The 24,253-nt window shown below is 42.6% G+C and overlaps 1 protein-coding gene across 2 annotated transcripts in view; it reads left to right on the top strand.

Moving 5' to 3' along the window:
- The window catches only part of SF3B3 (splicing factor 3b subunit 3), a 48,659-nt gene that overhangs the window by 18,905 nt on the left and 5,501 nt on the right, over nucleotides 1–24,253 (top strand). Inside the window, exons 10-20 of one of the 2 annotated variants that reach the window (XM_003829475.5) lie at nucleotides 1,900–1,995; nucleotides 5,836–5,908; nucleotides 11,920–12,071; nucleotides 12,525–12,680; nucleotides 13,642–13,797; nucleotides 14,349–14,492; nucleotides 17,934–18,056; nucleotides 19,094–19,248; nucleotides 21,339–21,513; nucleotides 22,528–22,733; nucleotides 22,831–22,987. In XM_003829475.5, the coding sequence (XP_003829523.3) occupies nucleotides 1,900–1,995; nucleotides 5,836–5,908; nucleotides 11,920–12,071; nucleotides 12,525–12,680; nucleotides 13,642–13,797; nucleotides 14,349–14,492; nucleotides 17,934–18,056; nucleotides 19,094–19,248; nucleotides 21,339–21,513; nucleotides 22,528–22,733; nucleotides 22,831–22,987 (1,593 nt within the window). The remainder of the gene's footprint in view (nucleotides 1–1,899; nucleotides 1,996–5,835; nucleotides 5,909–11,919; nucleotides 12,072–12,524; nucleotides 12,681–13,641; nucleotides 13,798–14,348; nucleotides 14,493–17,933; nucleotides 18,057–19,093; nucleotides 19,249–21,338; nucleotides 21,514–22,527; nucleotides 22,734–22,830; nucleotides 22,988–24,253) is intronic. The other variant, XM_055099279.1, reaches the window with a different exon arrangement.

The following is a 24,253-nucleotide window of genomic DNA, read 5'->3' as shown; positions in this document are numbered from 1 at the left end:
TGTAGTTAATCACACTTCTGATGGGAGAGGAGTTTGTTCACTGGGTACTGGGGAAACAAGTCAGCATTCAGACAGGTTTAATTAAACCCATCTGAAATTAATTGCTTTGTTCTTCCTTTCTGAGAAACGATTAGTCTTGAGGGCAACAGAAAATAAATGTGACTAATTTCTTTTTTTTTCTTTTTTTTTTGAGATGGAGTCTCGCTCTGTTGCCCAGGCTGGAGTGCAGTGGCGTGATCTCGGCTCACTGCAAGTTCCGCCTCCCAGGTTCACGCCATTCTCCTGCCTTAGCCTCCCTAGTAGCTGGGACTACAAGCGCCCGCCACCATGCCCAGCTAATTTTTTGTATTTTTAGTAGAGACAGGGTTTCACTGTTAACTAGCCAGGATGGTCTCAATATTCTGACCTCGTGATCCGCCTGCCTTGGTCTCCCAAAGTGCTGGGATTATAGGTGTGAGCCACCACGCCCGGCCAAGTGTGACTAATTTCTAATTTGATTTTTAGTGATTTTTTTCACCTTCATTGGAATTTGAATAAATAATGTGTGTAAATAGTTTATTCATCAAGAATAAAATTAGCCAGGCATGGTGGCTCATGCTTGTAATCCCAGCACTTTGGGAGGCCGAGGTGGGCAGATCACCTGAGGTTGGGAGTTTGAGACCAGCCTGACCAACATGGAGAAACCCTGTCTCTACTAAAAGAAATACAAAATTAGCCAGGCGTGGTGGCGCATGCCTGTAATCGCAGCTACTTAGGAGGCCGAGGCAAGAGAATCGCTTGAACTTGGGAGGCAGAGGTTGCGGTGAGCTGAGATCGCACCATTGTACTCCAGCCTGGGTAACAAGAGCGAAACCCCGTCTCAAAAAAAAAAAAAAAAGAAAAAAAAAAGGCCGGTCACGATGGCTCACACCTGTAATCCCAGCACTTTGGGAGGCCGAGGCGGGTAGATGACCTGAGGTCAGGAATTCGAGACTGTCCTGGCCAACACGGTGAAACCCCGTCTCTACTAAAAATATAAAAACTAGCGGGGCATGGTGGTGGGTGCTTGTAATCCCACCTACTTGGGAGGTTGAGGCAGGAGAATCGCTTGAACCCAGGAGATGGAGGTTGCAGTGAGCTTACACAGTGCCACTGTACTCTAACCTCGGTGACAGAGTGAGACTCTGTCTTTAAAAAAATAAAATAAATAAAATGGGAAGTTAAAGTGTGTATAGCAGGGCTTCTTAACATTTCTTTCTGCCATGGATCTTTTTGCTAGCCTAAAGCATCTGGATCCGATCTGAATAATGTTTTACTGTTTTTTGTTTTTTGTTTTTTTTTTAATTTTTTTTTGAGACAAGAATCTCACTCTGTCACCCAGGCTAGAGTGCAGTGGCACAGTTACGACTCACTGTAGCCTCAGCCTCCTGGGCTGAAGCGATTTTCCCGCCTCCGCCTCCTCAGTAGCTGGGACTATAGACACAAGCCACCATACCCAGCTAATGAATGATATTTTTAAATGCATATGAAAATATACATAGAATCAGAATAGCAAAATATTTTTTAAAGTTGTGGAAAACAGATGTGCTTTATTGAGGTTTTATAAATAATAAGATGATACACTTAAAATGGGTGTGTTAATTTTTTTTAGGAGACTGGTGTGATGGCTGTATACCCTCAGTACTCACATGTGCGTCTATGTTACAGTAGACTCCATTGCTCTGCAGAGAGAGTAAAGAATTTTCATTTGAACTGTCCAGTTTGTCAAAACTACAATACAGATCATTCACCTCTTTTCACATATTGATCAACAGATAATTGTATTGGAAAGCAGCTGGATGTCTGGGATACTAGAGAATCAGAGTTGTGTTTGAAAACAGCACTGGAGACATTTTTTCCTCTAATTTTTTCTCTGTGCAGATAGCTGATCTGGCCAATGAAGATACTCCACAGTTGTATGTGGCCTGTGGTAGGGGACCCCGATCATCTCTGAGAGTCCTAAGACATGGACTTGAGGTAAGGTTGCAATTTCTAGATAATCTGCAGGGTTTGGAGGGAAGCACTGACAAAGTAGTTTATGGGTTTACTCTGATGTTGTCAAAGACATAGTTAAGGTGTCTGTGAAAAAGTATGTTCTTTCTCCCTGACTTCCCCGAAGTTTATACTTCAGATTTTCTTTTTTTTTTGTCTCCAAAACAGGGTCTCACTGTGTTGCCCAGGCTGGTGTGCAATGACATGATCTTGGCTCACTGCAGCCTTGACCTCTTGAGCTCAAGTGATTATTCTGCCTCAGCCTCCCAAAGTGTTGATTACAGGTGTAAGCCACTGTGCCCAGCCTGTGCTTTTTTCTATTCCTCAACTTGTTAGCATGATAGCCCACATGGTCACTAGTCATGACATGGAGGCTAGGAAATCTATATGGAATATTTCACTCTCTGTATACATCTAGTCTTAGTTAAATCAACTATATCAATGCTATATATATTTTTGTATCTTATTAAATTTATTCCTTATTACTATATACTCCTAAATAGCATACTTTTTATTTATTTATTCATTTATTTTTGAGATGGGGTCCCACTCTGTCTCCCATGCTGGAGTGCAGTGGCTCCATCATGGCTCACTGCAGCCTTGACCTTCCTGGGATCAGGTGATCCTCCCACCTCAGCCTCCTGAATAACTGGGGACTGCAGGCACGTGCCACAACACCCAGCTAATTTTTGTATTTTTTGTAGAGACAGAGTCTTATCATGTTGCCCTGGCTGGTCTTGACCTCCTGAGGTCAAGCAATCTGCCTGCCTTGGCTTCCCAAAGTGCTGGGATCACAGCCGTGAGCCACCGCACCTGGCCAAGTAGCATAATTTTTAGTGTTTCTGCAGTGTTTCACCAAAGTGGGTAGATCATAATTTATTTAGTGAATCTTTTATTGCTGGACTTTTTAGGTAATGTGGACACTAAAAGTTATCTTCTTGAATCCCATATTCTCTGTGTATCATAGTCCTAATGTTAATGCTTTCTAGTGAGGGCCCTGAACTTGAACTTGTTAGGAATAAAATAAAAAGCTTCCTATAACAGTTTGTTTTGAGCGCTTGGGAATGGCAAGCTGAGCTCTCAAGAGGCCTGCTACCTGTTTCTGTAAATTTTTATTGGAACACGCCCAAGATAATCTGGGTTTTGAATTCTGGCTCTACCACTTAATAGCTATTACTAAGTTTTTGTTTCTTCTGTTAAATGGACTTAATAATGGTACCTGCCATAAAGAATTATGTGAATTAAATGAGTTGATAACAAACAAAGCACTTAGCTTAAGGTATGGCATGAAGTGTTCGATAAATGTTAGCTGTTAACATTGCTGTTTCAGGGAATTTGAAAATGTTTTGTCTCTGCCAAAATATATTCATCAGTTCACCAAAATTTCAATGACTCAGACCCAATTTAGAGCCATAGATCTGGTTTTTGGTTTTTTGTTGTTGTTGTTTTTGTTTTTGTTTTTTTGAGTGCAGTGGTGAGACTTTGCTTCACTGTAGCTTCCAACGCTCAGTCTCAAGCAAGCAGTTCTCCCACCTTAGCTTCTGGAGTAGCTGGGACTACAGGTGTGCGCCATCATGCTTGGCTAATTTATTTATTTATTTTTGGTAGAGACAGGGTCTTGCTATTTTGCCAGGGCTGGTCTTGAACTCCTGGGCTCAAGTGATCCTCCCACTTCACCCTCCCAAATTGTTACGATTACAAGCGTGAGCCACCGCGCCTGGCCCAGAGCCATTGCTCTTGATTCGTTAGTTACTTATTTCTCATTGGATCCTAGTGAGCATATGATGAAAGCTAGTGCTTTACACAAAAAAATGCATATGTGTGGCTGGGCACGGTGGCGCACGCCTGTAATTCCAGCACTTTAGGAGGCTGAAGCAGCTGGATCACCCGAGGTCAGGAGTTCGAGACCAGCCTGGCCAACATGGTGAAACCCCTTCTCTACTAAAACTACAAAAATGAGCCAAGAGTGGTGGTGGGTGTCTGTAATCCCAGCTACTCAGGAGACTAAGGCAGGAGAATAGCTTGAACTGGGAGGTAGAGGTTGCAGTGAGCTGAGATCACGCCACTGTACTCCAGCTTGGGCAGAAGAGTGAGACTGTCTCTAAAAAAAAATGCATATGTGCATTAACAGAAAATTTTTGTATAGTGTAAGAGATAAATGACTCAAGAATCATTTGTTAGTTTCCTGCTACTTCTCTCCCCACTTCAAATCTATAGACAAACCTTTGTTATATATAAAAATATTTTCTGAGGCGGGCAGATCACGAGGTCAGGAGATCGAGACCATCTTGGCTAACACGGTGAAACCCCGTCTCTACTAAAAATACAAAAAGATTAGTCAGGCTTGGTGGCGGGCGCCTGTAGTCCCAGCTACTCAGGAGGCTGAGGCAGGAGAATGGCGTGAACCCGGAAGGTGGAGCTTGCAGTGAGCCGAGATCGCGCCATTGCACTCGAGCCTGGGCGACAGATCGAGACTCCGTCTCAAAAAAAAAAAATTTTTTTTTAAATTGTTGAACGTTGCTTTATTCCTATATGTCTATTTGTTACACCTTGTTGTCTAACTAGATTGTGGTCTCAATTGAGCCAGGGTGACTGACAGTTTTACATTTGGTATAGACTATAGCATAGTTGACAGTTGAATTTTATTGATGATGAAGTTCTTAGGTCTTCTTTCTAATTATACCAGTAAACTACGAAAAGGGCTAGTCTTTCTGTGAATATACATGAGTTCTTCCTATAAGATGTGGGTTACACGTTATATATAAGTGGCTAGTTTATTGTCTCTAGATCATTTAAAAACATTCAATACTTTTAATTTTATAATGATTTTACATTTATAAAAAAATTGCAAAGACAGTACAGAGAGTTCCTGTATAACCTACACCTAGTTTTCCCCTCTAGATCATTTTGAATTTGGCTTAGATGTTTTGTTTACTCTTATGTTTGAGAACCTATAGGACATGTAGAGAATCATTCACTCTTGACTTTAAGGAGCATAAAAATCTAATCAGAAAGACAAAACAGTTAGTGCCCTAAGAGGTGATGACCGATTTCTTTCTTTTTTTTGGAGACGGAGTCTCGCTCAGTCACCCAGGCTGGAGTGCAATGATGCAATCTCAGCTCACTGCAACCTCCGCCTCCCGGGTTCAAGCGATTCTCCCGCCTCAGCCTCCCGAGTAGCTGGGATTACGGCACCCGCCATCATGCCTGGCTAATTTTTATATTTTTGCAGAGACGGGTTTCACCGTGTTGGCCAGCTGGTCTTGAACTCCTGACCTAAGGCGATCCACCCGCCTCGGCATCCCAAAGTGCTGGGATTTCAGGTGTGAGCCACTGGGCCCAGCCGGTGGTGACTGATTTCTATGAGTGCTTATAGAAGGGAGAGGTGACTGCCAGCCAAGGGGATAAGGGAATAATTTTGTTAAAGGAGGTGGCATTTGAATTGGTCCACGTGGGATTTGGCCTTATGGGAGCTGGGGAAAGAAAGGGGATGCTAATTTAGATGGCCTGATTGATTCCCAGTGGTTACTGCTATTCTGAGGATGATCAAGGCATATTGTACTTGAAGGAAAGGGGTATGGTTTTGCCTGCAGCAACTGTACCCTCTCAGACATCCTGTGACTTTTGCTTAAGACTGTCATGGGGATTGCCACTAAGAACCAGCCTGTTTGGTTCTTAGATTCTTCTTTCACTAGGTGGTTTCATCCTTTAAATACAGCATACGTTGTGAACCCTGCCTTTGAGACCTTATTTTTTGATGTGATTGTAAGCAGGTAGCTGAGTTGCATGCTCACTGGATCTGTGACTTCCCTCTTCTCCTGTCAGGTGTCAGAAATGGCTGTTTCTGAGCTACCTGGTAACCCCAACGCTGTCTGGACAGTGCGTCGACACATTGAAGGTAAGCAGCTTTTTCCCAATAGTCAAAATGAGGATCTGGGTGCCATTGACATAGAAGGCTTAAAAGGCTGCGTTCATAATACTTCTGTATCATTTCATTTAGCACCATATACCAGAAACTTCCTGGCCCAACACTGTTTTTGAGGCTCTTCCGTTCAGGATGCCTTCACCTACCATTTCTTTTTGTGCAGGTGGGAAAGGGGGAACATAGGTTGGCTGTTATATTTTAGTACATAAAGGTTTCAAAATCATAGAGCTGTCAAATGTGGTAGTGACTTTATATTCATAAAGGTACTGGTTTCATCTGTAAGAGGTATGATATGAGGGAAAGTTGTGCTTTTTCATTCTTCTTCAACTATATTCTTTTAAATTGTTTTGAAAACACAGTGAAATTGAAGGTGGTGGTCTAGGAATTAAGAGATTTGGGAAAGCTTGTTAGTCAGTCTTGCTAGTGCTTAAGGAAAGCAGAGTGGAATTGAGTGGAATTCGAATTTTAGTGTGAGTAGAAAAGCGGGGATGGAGAAGGAGAAGGGAGTTTGAGCTCCTGGATATAAATGGTCACCTGATCCTAAAACTTTGAAAGTAATAGGAGAATGCCTAGTAGTTACTGCAATAGCAGGGAAGTCTTGTGACAATTGAATTGCAGCCTCATAGAAAGAAAGCTCAGTCTCATTTTTCCCTTGATTCACATTGGAGCTACGTTTTTCTCTTGTTCTCTCAGGAATGTGGGATGGGTGAGTAACATCATCCTTGCCAGCAGACAGGTTTTTCAAGAAAACAGCTGTAATTCTGTCTGATATTTAGATATTCTGCCTGTATGAAACAGATTGAAGGAGTTGGGAGACATGTAGGAGGAAAACAACTTACTATTAGTAGAATACTCATTTTTGTGGATTTAATTTTCATTGTAGGCATTTGAATCATATCCAAGTTGAGTAGAAAGGGAAAATTGTGAATAGGAAACGGGTAGGCTTATAAGCTGAAGAGATAATTATTAGGCACCTGGTTTTATGTGTAGTATCTACATAGAAGTTGGTCCGTGTTGGTGTTTTACTTTGGCTTGGTGGCTTGTTGATATTCATGGCCCTTGAAAGCATTGCCTAGACTGTTTGAATTAGAAACACATTTTAAGATAACCTATTGTGTTCTTTCTTTTTTCCTTTTAACTTTTTAAATAAACTTTTTATTTTAAAACAGATTTAGGGCCAGGTGCGGTGGCTCATGCCTGTAATCCCAGCATATTGGGAGGCCGAGGTGGGCGGATCACCTGAGGTCAGAGTTTGAGACCAGTCTGGCCAACATGGTGAAACCCCGTCTCTACTAAAAATACAAAAATTAGCTGGGCGTGGTGGTGCAGGCCTGTAATCCCAGCTACTTAAGGGGCTGAGGCAGGAGAATCACTTGAACCTGGGAGGCGGAGGTTGCAGTGAGCCGAGATTGCACCACTGCCTTCCAGCCTGGGTGACAGAGCGAGACTCCATCTCAAAAAAAGAGAAAGAAAAGAGATTTAGGTTTACAGAAAAGTTAACTCTCACTTTTATGAAGAAGACAGGAAGTTATAGGGGTTGAGTGTCTCAAGACACAGTCTAGGTAATGGGGACAGAATATCCTGGCTTCTGAATCTCAGCTGAATGCCCATTTTGATTAACTGCAGTGAGATTCTGTGGGTCTTGGTGGTTTCTTTCAGGATAAGTTTAGTTTTTGAGTGCCCACCATGTACTCAGTGATTAAGATAGACTCTGCCTCAGAGCACTTGCCATCTAAAAAAAGAAGACGAGTATACAAAAGTGTTGTGTGTTGTGATGTGGTGAAAGGCACAGGTACATTGCTGGGAGGGGTTAAAGGAGAGGGCATGTGTTTGAAGGTCAGGGCAGGCTCTTTAGAGGGATAGCATTTGCTAACTTAGTGATAGGCAGTTTGTTGCATTATGGAACTTGTAGTTGAACATTTTTCTCCTTTATTAAATGTTAGAAGTCTTGGAAAGGACTATATCCTGCTAAATTTTACCCTTTAGGTACTGTAATTTGGGAGTCACCTATAAATACAGGTCGGGTTCTCTTGGTTCACTCACTTTCCAGATACCCGAAGTTACTATTGAGTGAACATTCCTTCTGCCTGCACATGCAGCAGTCTTCCAGGCAAATACTAACCTTGGCTGGTACTTGGTGATGCACACTACCAATACCAAGCCTTTTTTTCTCTTCCACAGGTGGCTGGTGAAGGTGCTGATCACCACAGGTGTGTACCTACTGCTAGGGTCGATGTGGGGTCTTATAGTTTATCCAAGGAGAGGGACCTGCACAAAATATTGAGGCTGCCCTGATGGTGTCTTTCAGAGGGTAACTTTGCAGTTGGATGTCACTGGGCATAATAGTGCTGCACACCGTCTGCCTGTGCATCAGATGGTCTGAGGCAGGAGTCTGCCTCTCTACTTCCTCCCACAGAATTTGTCATATATGGTTAATTTGCCTTTTACTAAGCTAAAAGAGTCTCTAGCTAGAGAACTTTAGCTTCATACTCTCATAGAGTTGTACATTCCAGGTGTACTGACTGAAAGATCAGGACCGGGAGAAAGCTTTTGAGTATATTCAGGACTTGCTGAAGCAAGATAAGTATCAGATACCCTTGTCTATGAAGTGAGAGGGAGTTACTGGAGCTTCAGGTATCTGGATGGTCGCTCACTTTACCTTTTGGAGTGAGCTGCTGGTTGAGCCTTAAATCCTAAGGCAAGGCAAGTAGAAGAAAAAAGCATTCCCTCCTCTGGGGTCCTTAGCAGTGTTCAGACAGATGGGAGCCCTGTTGAACTGTGACCTAAAGATACAGTCTCATACCCGTATGGATTCTTCATTGAGGTATGAACTATTGTTTTTTCACATGAGACTTGAATTCCTTAGAATGCAGTGTGTATGGTACAGTTCCTAGTCATTTACCTTGACTAAAGCTTGGCTTTGTTCTGAACTCCAGCGTTTTTTTAAAAATAGTGTTTTGGGCTGGGCGCGGTGGCTCACGCCAGCACTTTGGGAGGCTGAGGTGGGTGGATCACCTGAGGTTGGGAATTTGAGACCAACCTGACCAATATGGAGAAACCCTGTCTCTACTAAAAATATAAAATTAGCTGGGTGTGGTGGCACATGCCTGTAATCCTAGCTACTAGAGAGGCTGAGGCAGGAGAATCGCTTGAACCTGGGAGGCGGAGGTTGCAGTGAGCTGAGATTGCGCCATTGTACTCCAGCCTGGGCAACCAGAGCGAAACTCTCTCCAAAAAAAAACTAATAAATTTTTTATAGAATTGGGGTCTTGTTATGTTGCCCAGGCTGGTCTTGAGCTCCTGAACTCAAGTGATCCTCCCTCCCCAGCCTCCCAAAGTGCTTGAACCACCGTGCCCAGCTTGGACTCCAACTTTTAATCTGCAGTCACTCTAGTACATAAGAATTAACCTGCTGCAAGTCCTCTTCACTGTAGAAGGAAGGGGTGGAAGTTACAATGTGCTTGGTATTCACAGGGCAGTGTTTATTTTGAGGAAGTCTGTGATGTAAAGCAGCTTTGAGATGTCGTTGGCTCTCCCACTTGTTGAATTGTCTAGCAAAAGTATGACCCTATTTAAGTTCACTGAGCATTTATTCTCTTATGTTTGAGTAGTCTGAAGTCTTGGTCGAAGGAAAGGCACCCCTCCTCCCTTCTTTGCCCCATTCTCTCCCATGAAAGTCAAAAGTTGTGTGGTCTGTCTTTTGGAAGGTCACCTTTTCCCCTTGGTGAAGATCTGAGAGCAGAAATCCTGGCCAGTTACAGCCTTTTGTTGTTTGGCTTTAATTTGCTTTGACACAGCTTTTAGGGTTATTAGGTTTCAGTAATGAGAACATGGGAAATGATACTGTATTCATATAATATTAAAATTAAACAACTGTTATTTTTACACAACAAAAATTTCCAGTACAAAAACTGAGAACTGGAGTAAAGGTTCCAAACTTGGTGTTATGTAGAGATGGATTTTGGTTTCGTTGAAAGCTACTGAGACATCCATTTCAGAGATAACCATGTCCTTACTTGTTTTATGATAGTGAGTAGTGCTTAGTCTTACAAAGCCATCTTATAAGACGTTCCCAAAGCATTTGATATATGTTGACAGTTCTAGCAAAATAACCAAAAACCAAGTATCTATCTTCTTGTCCTGTATTATTCCTTATGATTTGGAAATTGAACCTTTACTCTGTGGATTCCTGGTCTAACCATTAGAGCATGCCCATTGGGAAAGATCTTTAATCCTTGTTTTTCAGCCACCACGGTAGGTACATATATATGCAATGTTAACTGAAACAAAAGTTTCACAAAACAGTAATTATCCTACTATATATGAAGCAACTTCATAAATTACATTTATTTCTGTTATGAAGTGCCTATTGTGCAACACATTAAATTGATTTTACGTCCTGCTAATAGGGCAGAACACTACTGTAGGCCATGCCAATGATACATCTTTTTTGTTTGTTTTGAGACAGTCTCATTCTGTCACCCAGATTGGAGTGCAGTGGGGCGATCTCGGCTCACTGCAGCCTCCGCCTCCCGGGTTCAGGCAATTCTGCTCAGCCTCCCGAGTAGTTGGAATTACAGGCGCCCACCACCACACCCAGCTAATTTTTGTATTTTATTTTATTTATTTTTTAGTAGAGACGGGGTTTCACCATGTTGGTCAGGCTGGTTTCTAACTCCTGACCTCAGGTGATCTACCCACCTTGGCCTCCCAAAGTGCTGGGATTACAGGCATGAGCCATCATGCCTGGTCGAATGATACATCTTCATTTGACCCCTGCTTCTGTAAAGAATGCTGATTCTGCAGAACTGATCTAGTAACCTTAATCTAGCTGAACCTCATTTGAAGTCATCAGAACCAAAAGTATGCCCTTCATGTGGGTGGGTGGGTGGGTGGACCAGCCCTGTGGCATTGAGCTCTTGACAAGTGCTTAGGCAGACAGGGGTCCTATAGCTGCTGCTGCTAGGAGTGAGGCAGCCACTACATTGTGTGGTGCCTTGTCTTGTTCTGTCCTTTTTTTTTAACCTGATTTCTGGTTAAGGGGGTGTTAAAACAAAAATTCAAATGTAAACTAGGAAAATCTCAACTCTTTTAAAAAATTAGCATGCCTTTAGTCAACATTTATCAAGCTTTATGCCAAACGTACTGGATGGGGACACTTGTAGAAGCTGTTGTATGTTGTAGGGTGAGATACATGGAAAATAGATGGCCTTTATGGGATCTGTAGAAGAAACTTTGAGGGTTTCTGGTATACCTCAAGTCCTCTGACTTCCTTGAGAAACTCATTAGTGTTTATTCAACTACATTTAATTAGAAAAAGCAAATTCTAATAGGATTGCTCATGACCACAGGATTGTTCTGTTTCTAAATAGTGAAAAACCAGAGAGGTCACGGAATAACAATATAAACAACCCCCACCCTCCATTTCCTGGTTATCTAGTTTTCTTACATCATTCCCATTGGGACTAGGATTCTCAGCTTCCAACCCTAGAATGAGTTAGTCTCACAGAGGCTTAAGTAATCTCTATTTTATTCATTAGAGCTTGTGTTCATTTCTACATAAGCTGCTTTTGGAAGAAGTTAGGGGTCTTTCCTAGTTAGAAGGAGTATCTCTTCTTAGGAAGGGGTTGTGTGATTGACAACTGGCACAAATAAATGAAGCTCTAGTTCAGTATGTTCATGTATCAATATTGTAGTATTTAAAATGTCCTCATGTCTCCGATTCTCTTGCTTTGTCCTCTCACTTCTTTAGCAGATGTCTCAAGAAAATGTTGATGAAGCAGAGTATATCTGTAGGCTCTTATGACCCCTAGTTTTCTTCTGGATCATTTTGATCTGTGTGCATGTGTGTGTGTGTATGTGTGTAATAACTACACATAGAAGAACTGCCTTGGAAGGTTTCTGAAGAGAACTCTTAGTGTTTCATTTGGCTTTGTAATTCTAATGAGTTCTTATCTAACCAACTCCCTTCTTTTCTTTTTCAGATGAGTTTGATGCCTACATCATTGTGTCTTTCGTGAATGCCACCCTAGTGTTGTCCATTGGAGAAACTGTAGAAGAAGTGACTGACTCTGGGTTCCTGGGGACCACCCCGACCTTGTCCTGCTCCTTATTAGGAGATGATGCCTTGGTGCAGGTGAGGGTTCTCAGAGCTTACCTACTTGGCCTGCTTTGTTCTTTCTTGGCCTTCATTGTGATGCAGGCTGCTGTGTTCATGTCTCTTCACCCTCACCTTCCAGCAAGCCTTAGGGGTAGGGAACATATGATTTGGGCACATAACATCCCTCTCTGTATTTGCCATTTTTCTGTTACAGAGCCACATCACTGCAGCTTTCATCTCTAATAAAGATCTTTATAAGTGTTTTGTTAATAAGCTTTGAACTTCTTTGAAGTGGACACTGCAAAACATGAACTATTTAAAAGTTGACCTTGCCTGAGGCCTACTAACTCTTTTGTCTTTGATTCAACTGGTGCCTCAAATGCAGTGGCCCCAGGTCTGATTTTAATGACAGATCTGATAGATGTGAGGGTCATTCTGAGTGATGAATCAAATTGTTAAAGTCAGGTTTCTTTCTGTTACTGACTCTAGGTCTATCCAGATGGCATTCGGCACATACGAGCAGACAAGAGAGTCAATGAGTGGAAGACCCCTGGAAAGAAAACAATTGTGAAGTGTGCAGTGAACCAGCGACAAGTGGTGATTGCCCTGACAGGAGGAGAGCTGGTCTATTTCGAGATGGATCCTGTATGTTATTTTATCATTCACTGTGGGACTTATTGTAGGGTCCAGAGGGAAAGATGGGCATTGTAGTCTAGTCATTTAGATGATAGTATGGTGAAATCCTGTCTCTACTAAAAATACAAAAATTAGCTGGGCGTGGTGGCATGCACCTTGTAGTCCTAGCTACTCAGGAGGCTGAGGCAGGAGAATTGCTTGAACCCGGGAGGCAGAGGTTACGGTGAGCTGAGATTGCGCCACTGCACTCCAGCCTGGCGACAGAGCAAGACTCCGTCTCAAAAAAAAAAAAAAAAGCGAGCTGGAGTGACAGTGTTCACAAACCAGTTTGGTCCCTTACAGAGATGGGGAAAAGGGGTAATTTGATGTCTAATTCTAGGTAGAGTTATGAAATCCCCTCTTAGCAGTGAAACACTTGCTCCTCCTGCATTTCACTCTCTACTTTTCCAACAAATATTTGGCATAGATTTAATTTCTGCAGTCTGAATCCATTTCAGAAAACTTCTATATGGAAGGATGTTCAGTACACTTAATTATCTTGCTCTCAGGATGTCTCTAGTGTGGCCAAATTTGTAGCCTGCCTGTACCTTTGGTTGAAATTTCTCTGTCTTTAACCATATTTGAATTCCCTTCACCCAGAATATTCTTGTAAAACACAGACAGTTTTATATATCTCCATTTCCTGAGAACAAAGTTGGCTCAGAAAATTTGTGGCACATTGACCTTGTCAAAGGTCTGTTCATTCTCTTATTGATGGAAGATACTCATTTTGCTTGCTGTGAGCCTGTTAACTTCAGTCTTGAGAACTCAGATAAATTCTTGTCATTTACTATAGTAAGAGGAGTGAGAGGAAACAGAACAAAATACAACAGCCCTCCTTCATTCTCTGGATCCAGGGTTTTGGGGTGAATTGGAGTGTCTAGACCCATCCCTCTGTAGTTTTGACCTCGCTGTGTCTTTCCTCCTATAGTCAGGACAGCTGAATGAGTACACAGAACGGAAGGAGATGTCAGCAGATGTGGTGTGCATGAGTCTGGCCAATGTACCCCCTGGAGAGCAGCGGTCTCGCTTCCTGGCTGTGGGGCTTGTGGACAACACTGTCAGAATCATCTCCCTGGATCCCTCAGTGAGTGACACTCTGAGCTTCAAGGATCATCTGGTTGGAACCTGAGCATCTGGCTCCTGATGTCTATCTCTGAGATCCATTCCTGATGTCTATCTCTGAGATCAGCTGGGTTAGACCCCAGAATCCATACCTGCTGCTTCTCTTGTCATTGCAGTGTGTTTCAGGAGTTTCCTGCTGTGGTTTAAGGATATGATCTGAGACTACAGAAATGTTTCTTTGGCTTAAGCCTCAACTCCCTTTTTTAAGTTAACAACCAAGACTGCATAAATTTGACTTGCTGCAGGACCCTAGGTGACTTTTCAGGAGGTGTGCTTTGCTTAATTACCTTTGCCATTATCTTCTTTGACAAAAGGAGGAAAGCATGATTTTCCCGAAGCTTATTCTGAAATTGGGTGTAACTAATAACTCAGTACTCTCTTAGAACTCACTCCCCGGGTTTTTTCTGTGCATAAGGGAGTACTTTTTCAATCCTAGAAGTAGATTTCTCTGGGTATGTTGTTTTCCTAAAATTGTCATTTTCTGTGTTTTTATGATTTTTCTCTCCCTCTCAGGACTGTTTGCAACCTCTAAGCATGCAGGCTCTCCCAGCCCAGCCTGAGTCCTTGTGTATCGTGGAAATGGGTGGGACTGAGAAGCAGGATGAGCTGGGTGAGAGGGGCTCGATTGGCTTCCTATACCTGAATATTGGGCTACAGGTAAGAGATCCAGAGGCCCACATTGTGGACATTAGGCCTTCTGTACGTTTCACACACTCCTTTGTTTGATAACAGGGATTTTCTCTGCCCATGGTTTCAGATCCTCACCTTATGAAAAGTGAACAGTGTCACTCTGGGTTCCATTTTTCTCAGCTCTTTAATTCGAACAAATCAGGCTGAGAAAGAAATACTTTGATAAAGAGTCTTCACATCTGATAAATGCTGTTTGATAGCTACTCTAAGTCAGAACTGGATGGGTTCCTGAAGGATCAACTGTAGTTCCCACTATTCACTAGTTTCAAAAGCAGCAATGAATACCTCTCAGTTCATAATTGGCTTCATTAGCAATAAAGGACCCCTAAATGTTCCCTGTTGTCAAAGTTGCTGAGCTCTTTGTGCCGTGAAGAAAAGGTGTGCTTTAACGCTAAGATAGTGTCAGGATTCTTGATCATATGCTTTTCATTTTCCTTAATGATTATTGACTCAGACATCTAAGTAATCTAGCCCAGGTACTTTTTGCTTTTTAATTTTACTTCCTAATTTAGAAATCTCAAACATAGCCAGAAGTTAGAGATACTAATACAGTGAACTTCCATGTACCCAGTTTTTTTGGGGGAGGGTTGTTGTTATTTTTTTAGTTTTTTTTCTTTTGTTGGATTTTTATGGGCTGCCACATGGGTTTTCGGTCTATTTTTTTCTTTTTTAGTTTTAACAGCTATCAGCAACATTCTGCTGTTCTTATTTTATCTTTTCCCTGGACTATTTTAAAGCAAATCCAAGATCTATCATTTCATCTATAAATACTTGATAATGTAGTTCCAACAGATGTCTGTTTTTGTAAGATACTAGTATTATCATGCTCAGCAAAATATAACAATAGTTCCTTATTACCATGTTCCAGTTTTCCCTGTTCTTCTTTCCCCCAATGTGGCTTTATAGTTGGTTGTGCTCAGGACCTCAGCATAGCAGTCCACGCTTTTTCCATTTGCTTCATCTTTCTTTTTATGTCTCTTAAACTGTTCTACCCCATTTTGAAGCATTACAAGATCAGATCATTTGTCTTGTAGAATTTCCCACCTTCTGGACTTAATAAAGTCATTCCTTATGTGTTCAAGTTCCTGTATCCTCTGTATCAAGCTGGTGGGTAGAGTTAGACCATGCCGTCCATTAGAAATGTAAGGTGAACTACAGGTGTAATTTAAATTTTCTAGTAGCCACGAATAGGAAAAAAGTAATTTTAATGTTTTTTTTTTTTTTCTTTAAAAAAAAATAGAGGTAGGGTCTCGCTGTGTTGCTCAGACTGGTCTTGAACTCCTGGCCTCAAGTGGTCCTCCTACATTGGCCTCCAAAAGTGCTGGTAGGAATGCAGGCATGAACCACTGTGCCTGGCCAGTTTTAATGTTTTATTAACTCTGTATATCTGAAATCATTCTAACATGTAGTTAATATAAAAATTGCTGAGCTATTTCACCTTTTTTTCTCTCTTTTTTAAACCAAGTCTGAAATCTGGTATTGGCACTTTACACTTAACAGTCTTAGTTCTCTTTAAAATTTTATTTATCTTTATTTTAAAAAAATTTCTTCCTTGACACAGAGTCTTGCTCTGTTGCCCAGGCTGGAGTGCAGTGGTGTGATCTCAGCTCACTGCAGCCTCTGCCTCCTGGGTTCAAGCGATTCTCATGCCTCAGCCTCCTGAGTAGCTGGGTTTATGGTGTGCACCACTACGCCCGGCTAATTTTTCTTGTTTCTAGTAGAGATGGGGTTTTGCCATGTTGCTCAGGCTGGTCTTGAACTCCTGAGCTCAAGCGATCCACCCGCCTTGGCCTCCCAAAGGGCTGGGATTACAGGTGTGAGACACCATGCCTGGTCCTGTCTCAGTTCTGACTAGCCACATGTGGCTTGGGGTAGCTATAGTATCGGACATTGCAGAAGAAGAAGTTGGTTAGATTCAGATTTAATTATTGGGGGAGGGGGACAGGAATACTTAATAGGTGGTGCTGTTTACTCCTGTTGCATCACGTCAGGAGGTGTGTAGTGTCTGGTTGTCCCACTCACAGTGGTGTTGGGATGTTTGTCTGTATCTGTGTTAAAGTTCCCGTCAACCCTTTACTTACAGCTATTACACATATTGCCTAGGTTCATTCTTTCATTAGTGGTTGGAAAATGATTTATTTCTTTTTGGATTTAATTAGTTGGGATTCTAAAGATAAAATTCGCATCATTTCTTTGCTTACTATAAGTACGGTTCATACAGGAAAAGGATAAATACTTTTTTTCCCATTGTTCACCTGTTTTCAGAGTAAGGAGTGAGGGCCACAGCACTCCTTTCAGTGGGGCCCAGTAAAGTGGGTTTTTTGCTGTTTTTTAGAGTAACATTGGTCAGGTGCTGTGGCTCACACCTGTAATCCCAGGGCTTTGCGAGGCTGAGGTGGGTGGATTGCTTGAGCTCAGGAGTTCGAGACTAGCCTGGGCAACATGGCGAAACCTCATTTCCACCAAAAATACAAAAAATAGTTGGGAATGGTGGCTCATGCCTGTAGTCCCAGCTACTTGGGAAGCTGAAGTGGGAGGATTGCTTGAGCCTGGGAGGTGGAGGCTGCAGTGAGCCAAGATTGTGGCACTGTACTCCAGCTTGGGTGACAGAGTGAGAACCTGTCTCAATAAATAAATAAATAAAAATTAAAAAAAATAGAGTAACATCATAAACTTGTGGATTTTTATACATTTGTGCTGAAAACTCCTCTTTTTTTTTTTTAAACAGAGACAGAGTCTCGCTATGTTGGCCAGGTTGGTCTTTAGCTCTTGGCCTCAAGCAGTCGTCCTTCCTTGGCTTCCACAGTGCTGTGATTACAGATGTGAGCCACCTCACCTGGCTTCTTTTTTTTTGAGGGGTGCGGGGGGTGGTAAATTGACTCATTCTAGAAAAGTGGGAATTTCTATTTGAAGTTAGTTCCTTTGTCCTTTTAACATGACCCCACTATTTGTAGGGGTTTCCTTGCCTTGTTGCACAATAAAGTATCCCCACATGTGTCTGGAACATTCTTGCCCATGCCCCAAACTAGTCATTCCTTTTAGGAACCTTGTTCCTTTAAGAGGAAATGCTGTTTAGGGACCATGGTCTTTGTGGTTATTTAATTATTTATTTGAAATATACAGTAGTGAAGAAGGATTTAATATACATGGTAAAAAGAAATATTAAGAAGATATAGTGAAAAATAAGTGTGTTTTTACTTAGTAGATGCTCCATAACTTTGAATGATTAAGTGATTTAGTGAGAGAATGAAATGAATGGCTATCGGATTATTAGGATCTTTTTTAAACGCCCAAGTCATTTCTTTCTATCTGCTCTAATTTCTTATGTGAAGTACCCAAGGGAGAGGTTTTCCCATCATAGCTGATAAACTTCCATCAGGCTTCACCTGCTCCTCTCCTTTTGATTAGAACGGTGTGCTGCTGAGGACTGTCTTGGACCCTGTCACTGGGGATTTGTCTGATACTCGCACTCGGTACCTGGGGTCCCGTCCTGTGAAGCTCTTCCGAGTCCGAATGCAAGGCCAGGAGGCAGTAAGTAATGAAGGTTGGGGACAGGCAACATCTTTGGGATTTTAGTGGCACCATCTGAGAACAATCTTTGCTGTAAGCTTTACTGTCACTAATTTGCCACTCCATCTTGATTGGTTTCCTTCATGTGAGAAGTCCTGAGTTTTCCTAACCTAGAGCTTCCTCATTGGGGCTCCATCGCACCATGTCATGATTTGGTTATAGCTGGGTAGAGATATCGATCCCTTTAGCCCTCTGGCTGGTCAAATAGGGCTGGAAACCTCCCCTCTAGGACACCACTAGCCATGAGAATTCTCAGGTTTTATCCCAGTCTTAGATCAGTGTCACATTTACTACCTAATGTGAAAGAGACTGGGAAACATTGTGTCCTTTGTAGTTAAGAATGTTAGTGTTTCTGGGCACTGTGCTAATTGATTCCATTTAATTCTGTTTTTTGTTGTTTTTTTTTTGAGATGGAGTCTCACTCTGTCGCCCAGGCTGGAATGCAGTGGTGCAAGCTTGGCTCACTGCAACCTCCGCCTCCTGGGTTCAACCAGTTCTCTTTCCTCAGCCTCCCTAGTAGCTGGGATTACAGGCGCATGCCACCATGCCCAGCTAATTTTTGTATTTTTAGTAGAGATGAGGTTTCACTATGTTGGCCAGGTTGGCCTCGAACTCCTGACTTCAGGTGATCCGCCTGCCGTGGCCTCCCAAAGTGCTGGGATTACAGGCATGAGCCACCGCACCTGGCCTTCATTCCATTTAATTCTTGCAGCTGTCCAGCCTTGTGGTACTGTTTTCATTTTACACACGTGGAAGCAGGCTTAGAGAGATGAAATGGTGAGTCTAGATCATATGGCTCGTAGCCCATGCTTTTCACATATGCTAAGCCATAGTGCCTCTCTCTAGCCCTCTTTTTCTTAAGATAGCCTGTTAGATTTCTAGAATATCTTAGGATACTCTGCAGACTGAAATTTGGGGATAGGGCTTTTGTTCAGCTTATACCATATTTGTATTTTTTCCCAAACCTTATTGGAGCTGGGTTTTTTTTTTCCCCTCAGGTATTGGCCATGTCAAGCCGCTCATGGTTGAGCTATTCTTACCAATCTCGCTTCCATCTCACCCCACTGTCTTACGAGACACTGGAATTTGCATCGGGTTTTGCCTCGGAACAGTGTCCCGAGGGCATTGTGGCCATCTCCACCAACACCCTACGGTGAGTGAGTCTCATGTTTGAAGCTCAGCAGGAAGCCTTTCTGCCAAGGGCTCAGACTGGTTCTGCCAGAGTGTTGGAGGAGGCTGTGAAGAGGTGGCAGAGAGCCGACTTCACCATGAAGCTTGTGTGTTGCAATTGAAACCTTCATTTGGCTCAGCATTTTAGTACCGGAGAGCCAAGTTTCGGTGTTTTAGCTTCTGTTAAGACTTTCAAGGCCAAGCTTTCATACAGTCCAATCTTCCTGAGATTTCAGATTTTTGTTTTCTAGCAAAAGGGTATTGCCATTGGATTAGTTTTAGAGCAAGTATTGGATCACTGCATTGATAACCTTTCTTACTCTGTCTTGTCATTTGCGGTATTAAATCTTAAATTTTAACCTATGTATAAGTTATTTAGACCTTTTTCAAGTTGACAAAACTGTTCTTCCTGGTAATATTGATGTGAAGTTTGAGCACTGTATGTAATATTCTTTGCAAGATGGAAAAGAACCTAAAATAATTCAGTCAGTTTGGCTTCCTCAAGTTTTGGGGGGCTTTTAAAATTAAGCCACCAAAGTTGTTCACATCCTGGTTATAACTATTGGCTGTTCATAATGAAACTATGGCCTCTTGATAGATTAATCACTATTGCTTATCAAATGAGCTCCCAAAATTTCTTTGCAACAACTTTCAGGGTCTTTTCATGGTCATTGTCCTTTTTCTTTCCGTCATCTTTGTATTTATCTTCTGCTCCAGCAGAATTGATCTCCCTGCACTGCTCTACATCACTTAATATTTTTTTAATCTCTACCTGTGCTAGAATGCTTCACCCACATACATACCTGCCTGTCAGTGTTCCCCTTGTCTTTTAAGCCAGCCTTGTTGTAGCCTCATCTGTGGCCCCTACCTCCTGAATTGCTATAGATTTAGACAATCCCTACAGATTTTTAGGCTTTCCTAGCAGCAGAACTTACTTCCCCCCAAAACTAAATCAGGGAAGATGACTTATGAGACATAAAAGCAGAGTTCTTGGCAGGCAGTTTATTTTTTTATTTAATTATTTTTATTTTTAAATTTTTTTTTTGAGACAAGGTCTTACTCTGTTGTACAGGTTGGAGTGCAGTGGTGTGATCATGGCTCACTGCAGCCCCAACTTCCTGGGCTCAAGCTATTTCTGCCTCAACCTCCCAAGTACCTGGTGGGACTGTAGGCGCATGCCATCATGCGTGGCTAATTTTTGTGTTCTATTTTATAGAGACAGGATTTCACCTTGGTGCCCAGGCTGGTCTTGAGCTCCTGGGCTCAAGAGATTCTCCCACCTCAGCCTCCCAAGTAGCTGGGACTACAGGCGTGTGCCACCATACTTGGCTTTTTTTTGGTATTTTCAACAGAGTTGGTGTTTCACCATGTTACCCAGGCTTGTCTTGAACTCCTAGCCTTAGGTGATCTGCCTGCTTCGGCCTCCCAAAGTGCTGAGATTACAGGCGTGAGCCACCACACGCAGCCCCTATCTTTTTTAATGTAGAGAATAAACTACAAATAAAACTCCATCATTAGAGATCAGGTAACTATATTTTTCAGAGTACCTGGGTTCTGCTCATTTTGCACATAGTTTGGCTTATGTGTACATCTCTGTCCCATTTGACAGAAATTTGTAGGTCCCTTATTTGCTGTCTCTTGCATTGTCATAGTTTTCCTGAACTGAGGTGATTTTTGTTCACAAAGGTATCCACTTTATTTTATGAAGCACAATCACTACAAATACCATATATGTTTAGGTAATTGCAGTGTTTCACAACAAATTTGGGATTGGGCTCTTTATTATCATTGGAGTGATTAAAAAAAAACTTTTGACAATCGTTTGTGTTTCATTGGTAGGAACTAGAACTGCTGTGAATTGTGGTAGGGTGTTGCCAAATGGGAAGGCCCTTCCTGGATCTCTGTGTCTGCATCGCAGAGTTTTCTAGAGTAGGAGGCTGTTGTTTAATGTTGCCTAATGCCAACGTTAGAGCTCCAGGGATTGACGTGTTTGCTGACTGCTCAAAGTCTATTTCAACACGAATTTCTGGGTCCGAGTGAGTATTAAATAACTGCCTTGCTTTTTTGTCATAGGATTTTGGCATTAGAGAAGCTCGGTGCTGTCTTCAATCAAGTAGCCTTCCCACTGCAGTACACACCCAGGAAATTTGTCATCCACCCTGAGAGTAACAACCTTATTATCATTGAAACGGACCACAATGCCTACACTGAGGCCACGAAAGCTCAGAGAAAGCAGCAGATGGCAGAGGTAATGAGACTAATGTTCAGGGGTTCTATTAAAAGATGTGTGAAATTATGTTGAAAAGTTTAAACTGCCCGGCACTTTGGGAGGCTGAGGTGGGAGGATTGCTTGAGGCCACTAGTTCGAGACCAGCCTGGGCAACATAGCAAAACTGCACCTCTATTAAAAATTTTAAAAGATAGCCTGGTGTGTTGGTGCACTCCTGTAGTCCCAGCTACTTGGGAGGCTGAGGCAGGAGGATCACTTGAGCCCAGGAGTTCAAGACTGCCGTGAGCCATGATCATGCCACTGCATACCAGTGGCACTCTGGACACGAGACTCTATCAAAAGTTTAAACTCCTGTAATTGTTAGTATATTCTTTGTTTTTAAAGATCTAGGCTTTTTTCAGCTTTTTTAAGCAGAGGCCTTTGCCCCAAAGTACTTCATTTTAGAGCCTTTCTTGTAACCCAGGACTATACTCTGACCTCCATTTATTCACAATTAAGTTCCCTCTCTGAAACAGAATTCTCCCGTCCTTGAGCTTCCAAAATAGACTGTATTTCCTTTATTTGGGCCCAAAAGAGACAGCTTTCATGTTCTCCACAACACCAGCTCTTTCTAGAACTCATTGCCTAGCAAAAACCAAATAGCTACAACCACGTAGAACTGTATCCATCCTTAAAGAGTGGAGACAGAGTAGTTTTAGTAAGGGAAATCAGATGGGTTGGATAGAAAAGTGGAGTTTCCGTTGTCATTTTTCTCAAGCCACTAGTCCAATATTTGTCACAGCTATTGTTATTTTTGGTGTTTTCTGCTAATATGTAACTAGCAATGTCTGGATTTCCCTTTCTGATCTTCTGTCTTCCCTAGTCTGTACACCTCTCCCTTTAATAGTCATGTCGGGAAATCCTGGCTGGGATGGCTGACTTTGCTGCTTTATGTATTAAGAACCCCCTGGAGTGTTCTTGCTACCTGTCCTCTTCTCAGCCAGCCCCTACCTCTGAGCACGCCAACTCAGTTACTCATTTTTTTGGGTTTAGGAAATGGTGGAAGCAGCAGGGGAGGATGAGCGGGAGCTGGCCGCAGAGATGGCAGCAGCATTCCTCAATGAAAACCTCCCTGAATCCATCTTTGGAGCTCCCAAGGCTGGCAATGGGCAGTGGGCCTCTGTGATCCGAGTGATGAATCCCATTCAGGGGAACACACTGGACCTTGTCCAGCTGGAACAGAATGAGGCAGCTTTTAGGTAAGCAGCCCAGGACAGTCCAGGGTTTGGCGGGCTGGAACAGGAGCTCTCTGAGTTTTGACTAAGGCCTTACTCTTGCTTCTTATTCTGTGTGTAGTGTGGCTGTGTGCAGGTTTTCCAACACTGGTGAAGACTGGTATGTGCTGGTGGGTGTGGCCAAGGACCTGATACTAAACCCCCGATCTGTGGCAGGGGGCTTCGTCTATACTTACAAGCTTGTGAACAATGGGGAAAAACTGGAGTTTTTGCACAAGGTAGGAATCTGCCAGTGGTTCTCCTAGATTTTAAGTCCCATTGAATTCTCTCACTTTTGCTTATGTTATGGATCAGGTCTTTTGGGGACTAGCTCCTTGATTCCAATCTCTCTCTTACCAGCACATGGAAAATGCTGGGGCCTTCTAGCTGCGGTGATGTTCTTGTGCCTGTGCATTCCACAGGAAGGCTTTGTGCTAACCATCCATAATGGGGAGATAGATGCACATTCAACTGGTCTCTTTCTTACTGTTTTAATAAGCAGGCAACAATTTGTGACCAAAATTCAGCAGTTTAAATAATTAATATTCTGGCTGGGCGCAGTGGCTCATGCCTGTAATCCCAGCACTTTGGGAGGCCGAGGCAGGCAGATCACCTGAGGTCAGGAGTTCGAGACCAGCTCGGCCAACATGGTGAAAGCCTGTCTCTACTAAAAATACAAAAATCAGCCAGGCATGGCGGCATGCACCTGTAATCCCAGCTGTCGGGAGGCTAAGACAGGAGAATCGCTTGAACCCGGGAGGCGGAGGTTGCAGTGAGCCGAGATTGCGCCATTGCACTCTAGCCTGGGTGACAAGAGTGAGACTGTCAAAAAAAAAAAAAAAGATTTAATATTCTTTTCCACCTGCATTCTCTGGGAAGTTACTGTTTAATGGGTACAGAGTTTCAGTTTGGGAAGATGAAAAAAATTCTGGAGGTGATAGTTACACAACAGTAAATGTGCTTAATGCCACTGAAGTGTATACTTAAAAATGATTGGCTGGGCATGGTGTCTCACGCCTGTAATCCCAGCACTTTGGAAGGCCGAGGTGGGCGGGTCACCTGAGCTCAGGAGTTCAAAACCAGTCTGGTCAACGTGGTGAAATCCCATCTCTATTAAAAATAAAAAATCAGCCAGGCATGGTGGTGGGCGCCTGTAACCCTAGCTATTCCAGAGGCTAAGGCAGGAGAATCGCTTGAACCCGGGAGGCAGAGGTTGCAGTGAGCCGAGATTGCGCCACTGCACTCCAGCCTGGGTGACAGAGCGAGACTCTGTCTCAAAAAAAAGAAAAGGATTAAGATGGTAAACTTTATGTTATGACTATTTTACCATAATTTTTAAAATAAAAAGAATATTCTCCTCTCCACACTGAGAGCATGTGGATTCCTTCAACCCTACCATAAGGGGAGTATCCTCTAAGAAATACTTCATAGACCCTTTTGCATATTAAATTTGTCTCTCCTTTACAACTGAGATGTCACTAGGCTGGGTGCAGTGGCTCACGCTT

The sequence above is a fragment of the Pan paniscus genome, chromosome 18, assembly GCF_029289425.2.
Source record: "Pan paniscus chromosome 18, NHGRI_mPanPan1-v2.0_pri, whole genome shotgun sequence".
Classification (NCBI taxonomy): Eukaryota; Metazoa; Chordata; class Mammalia; order Primates; family Hominidae; genus Pan; species Pan paniscus.
This window is presented reverse-complemented; position numbering and strand designations above follow the sequence as displayed.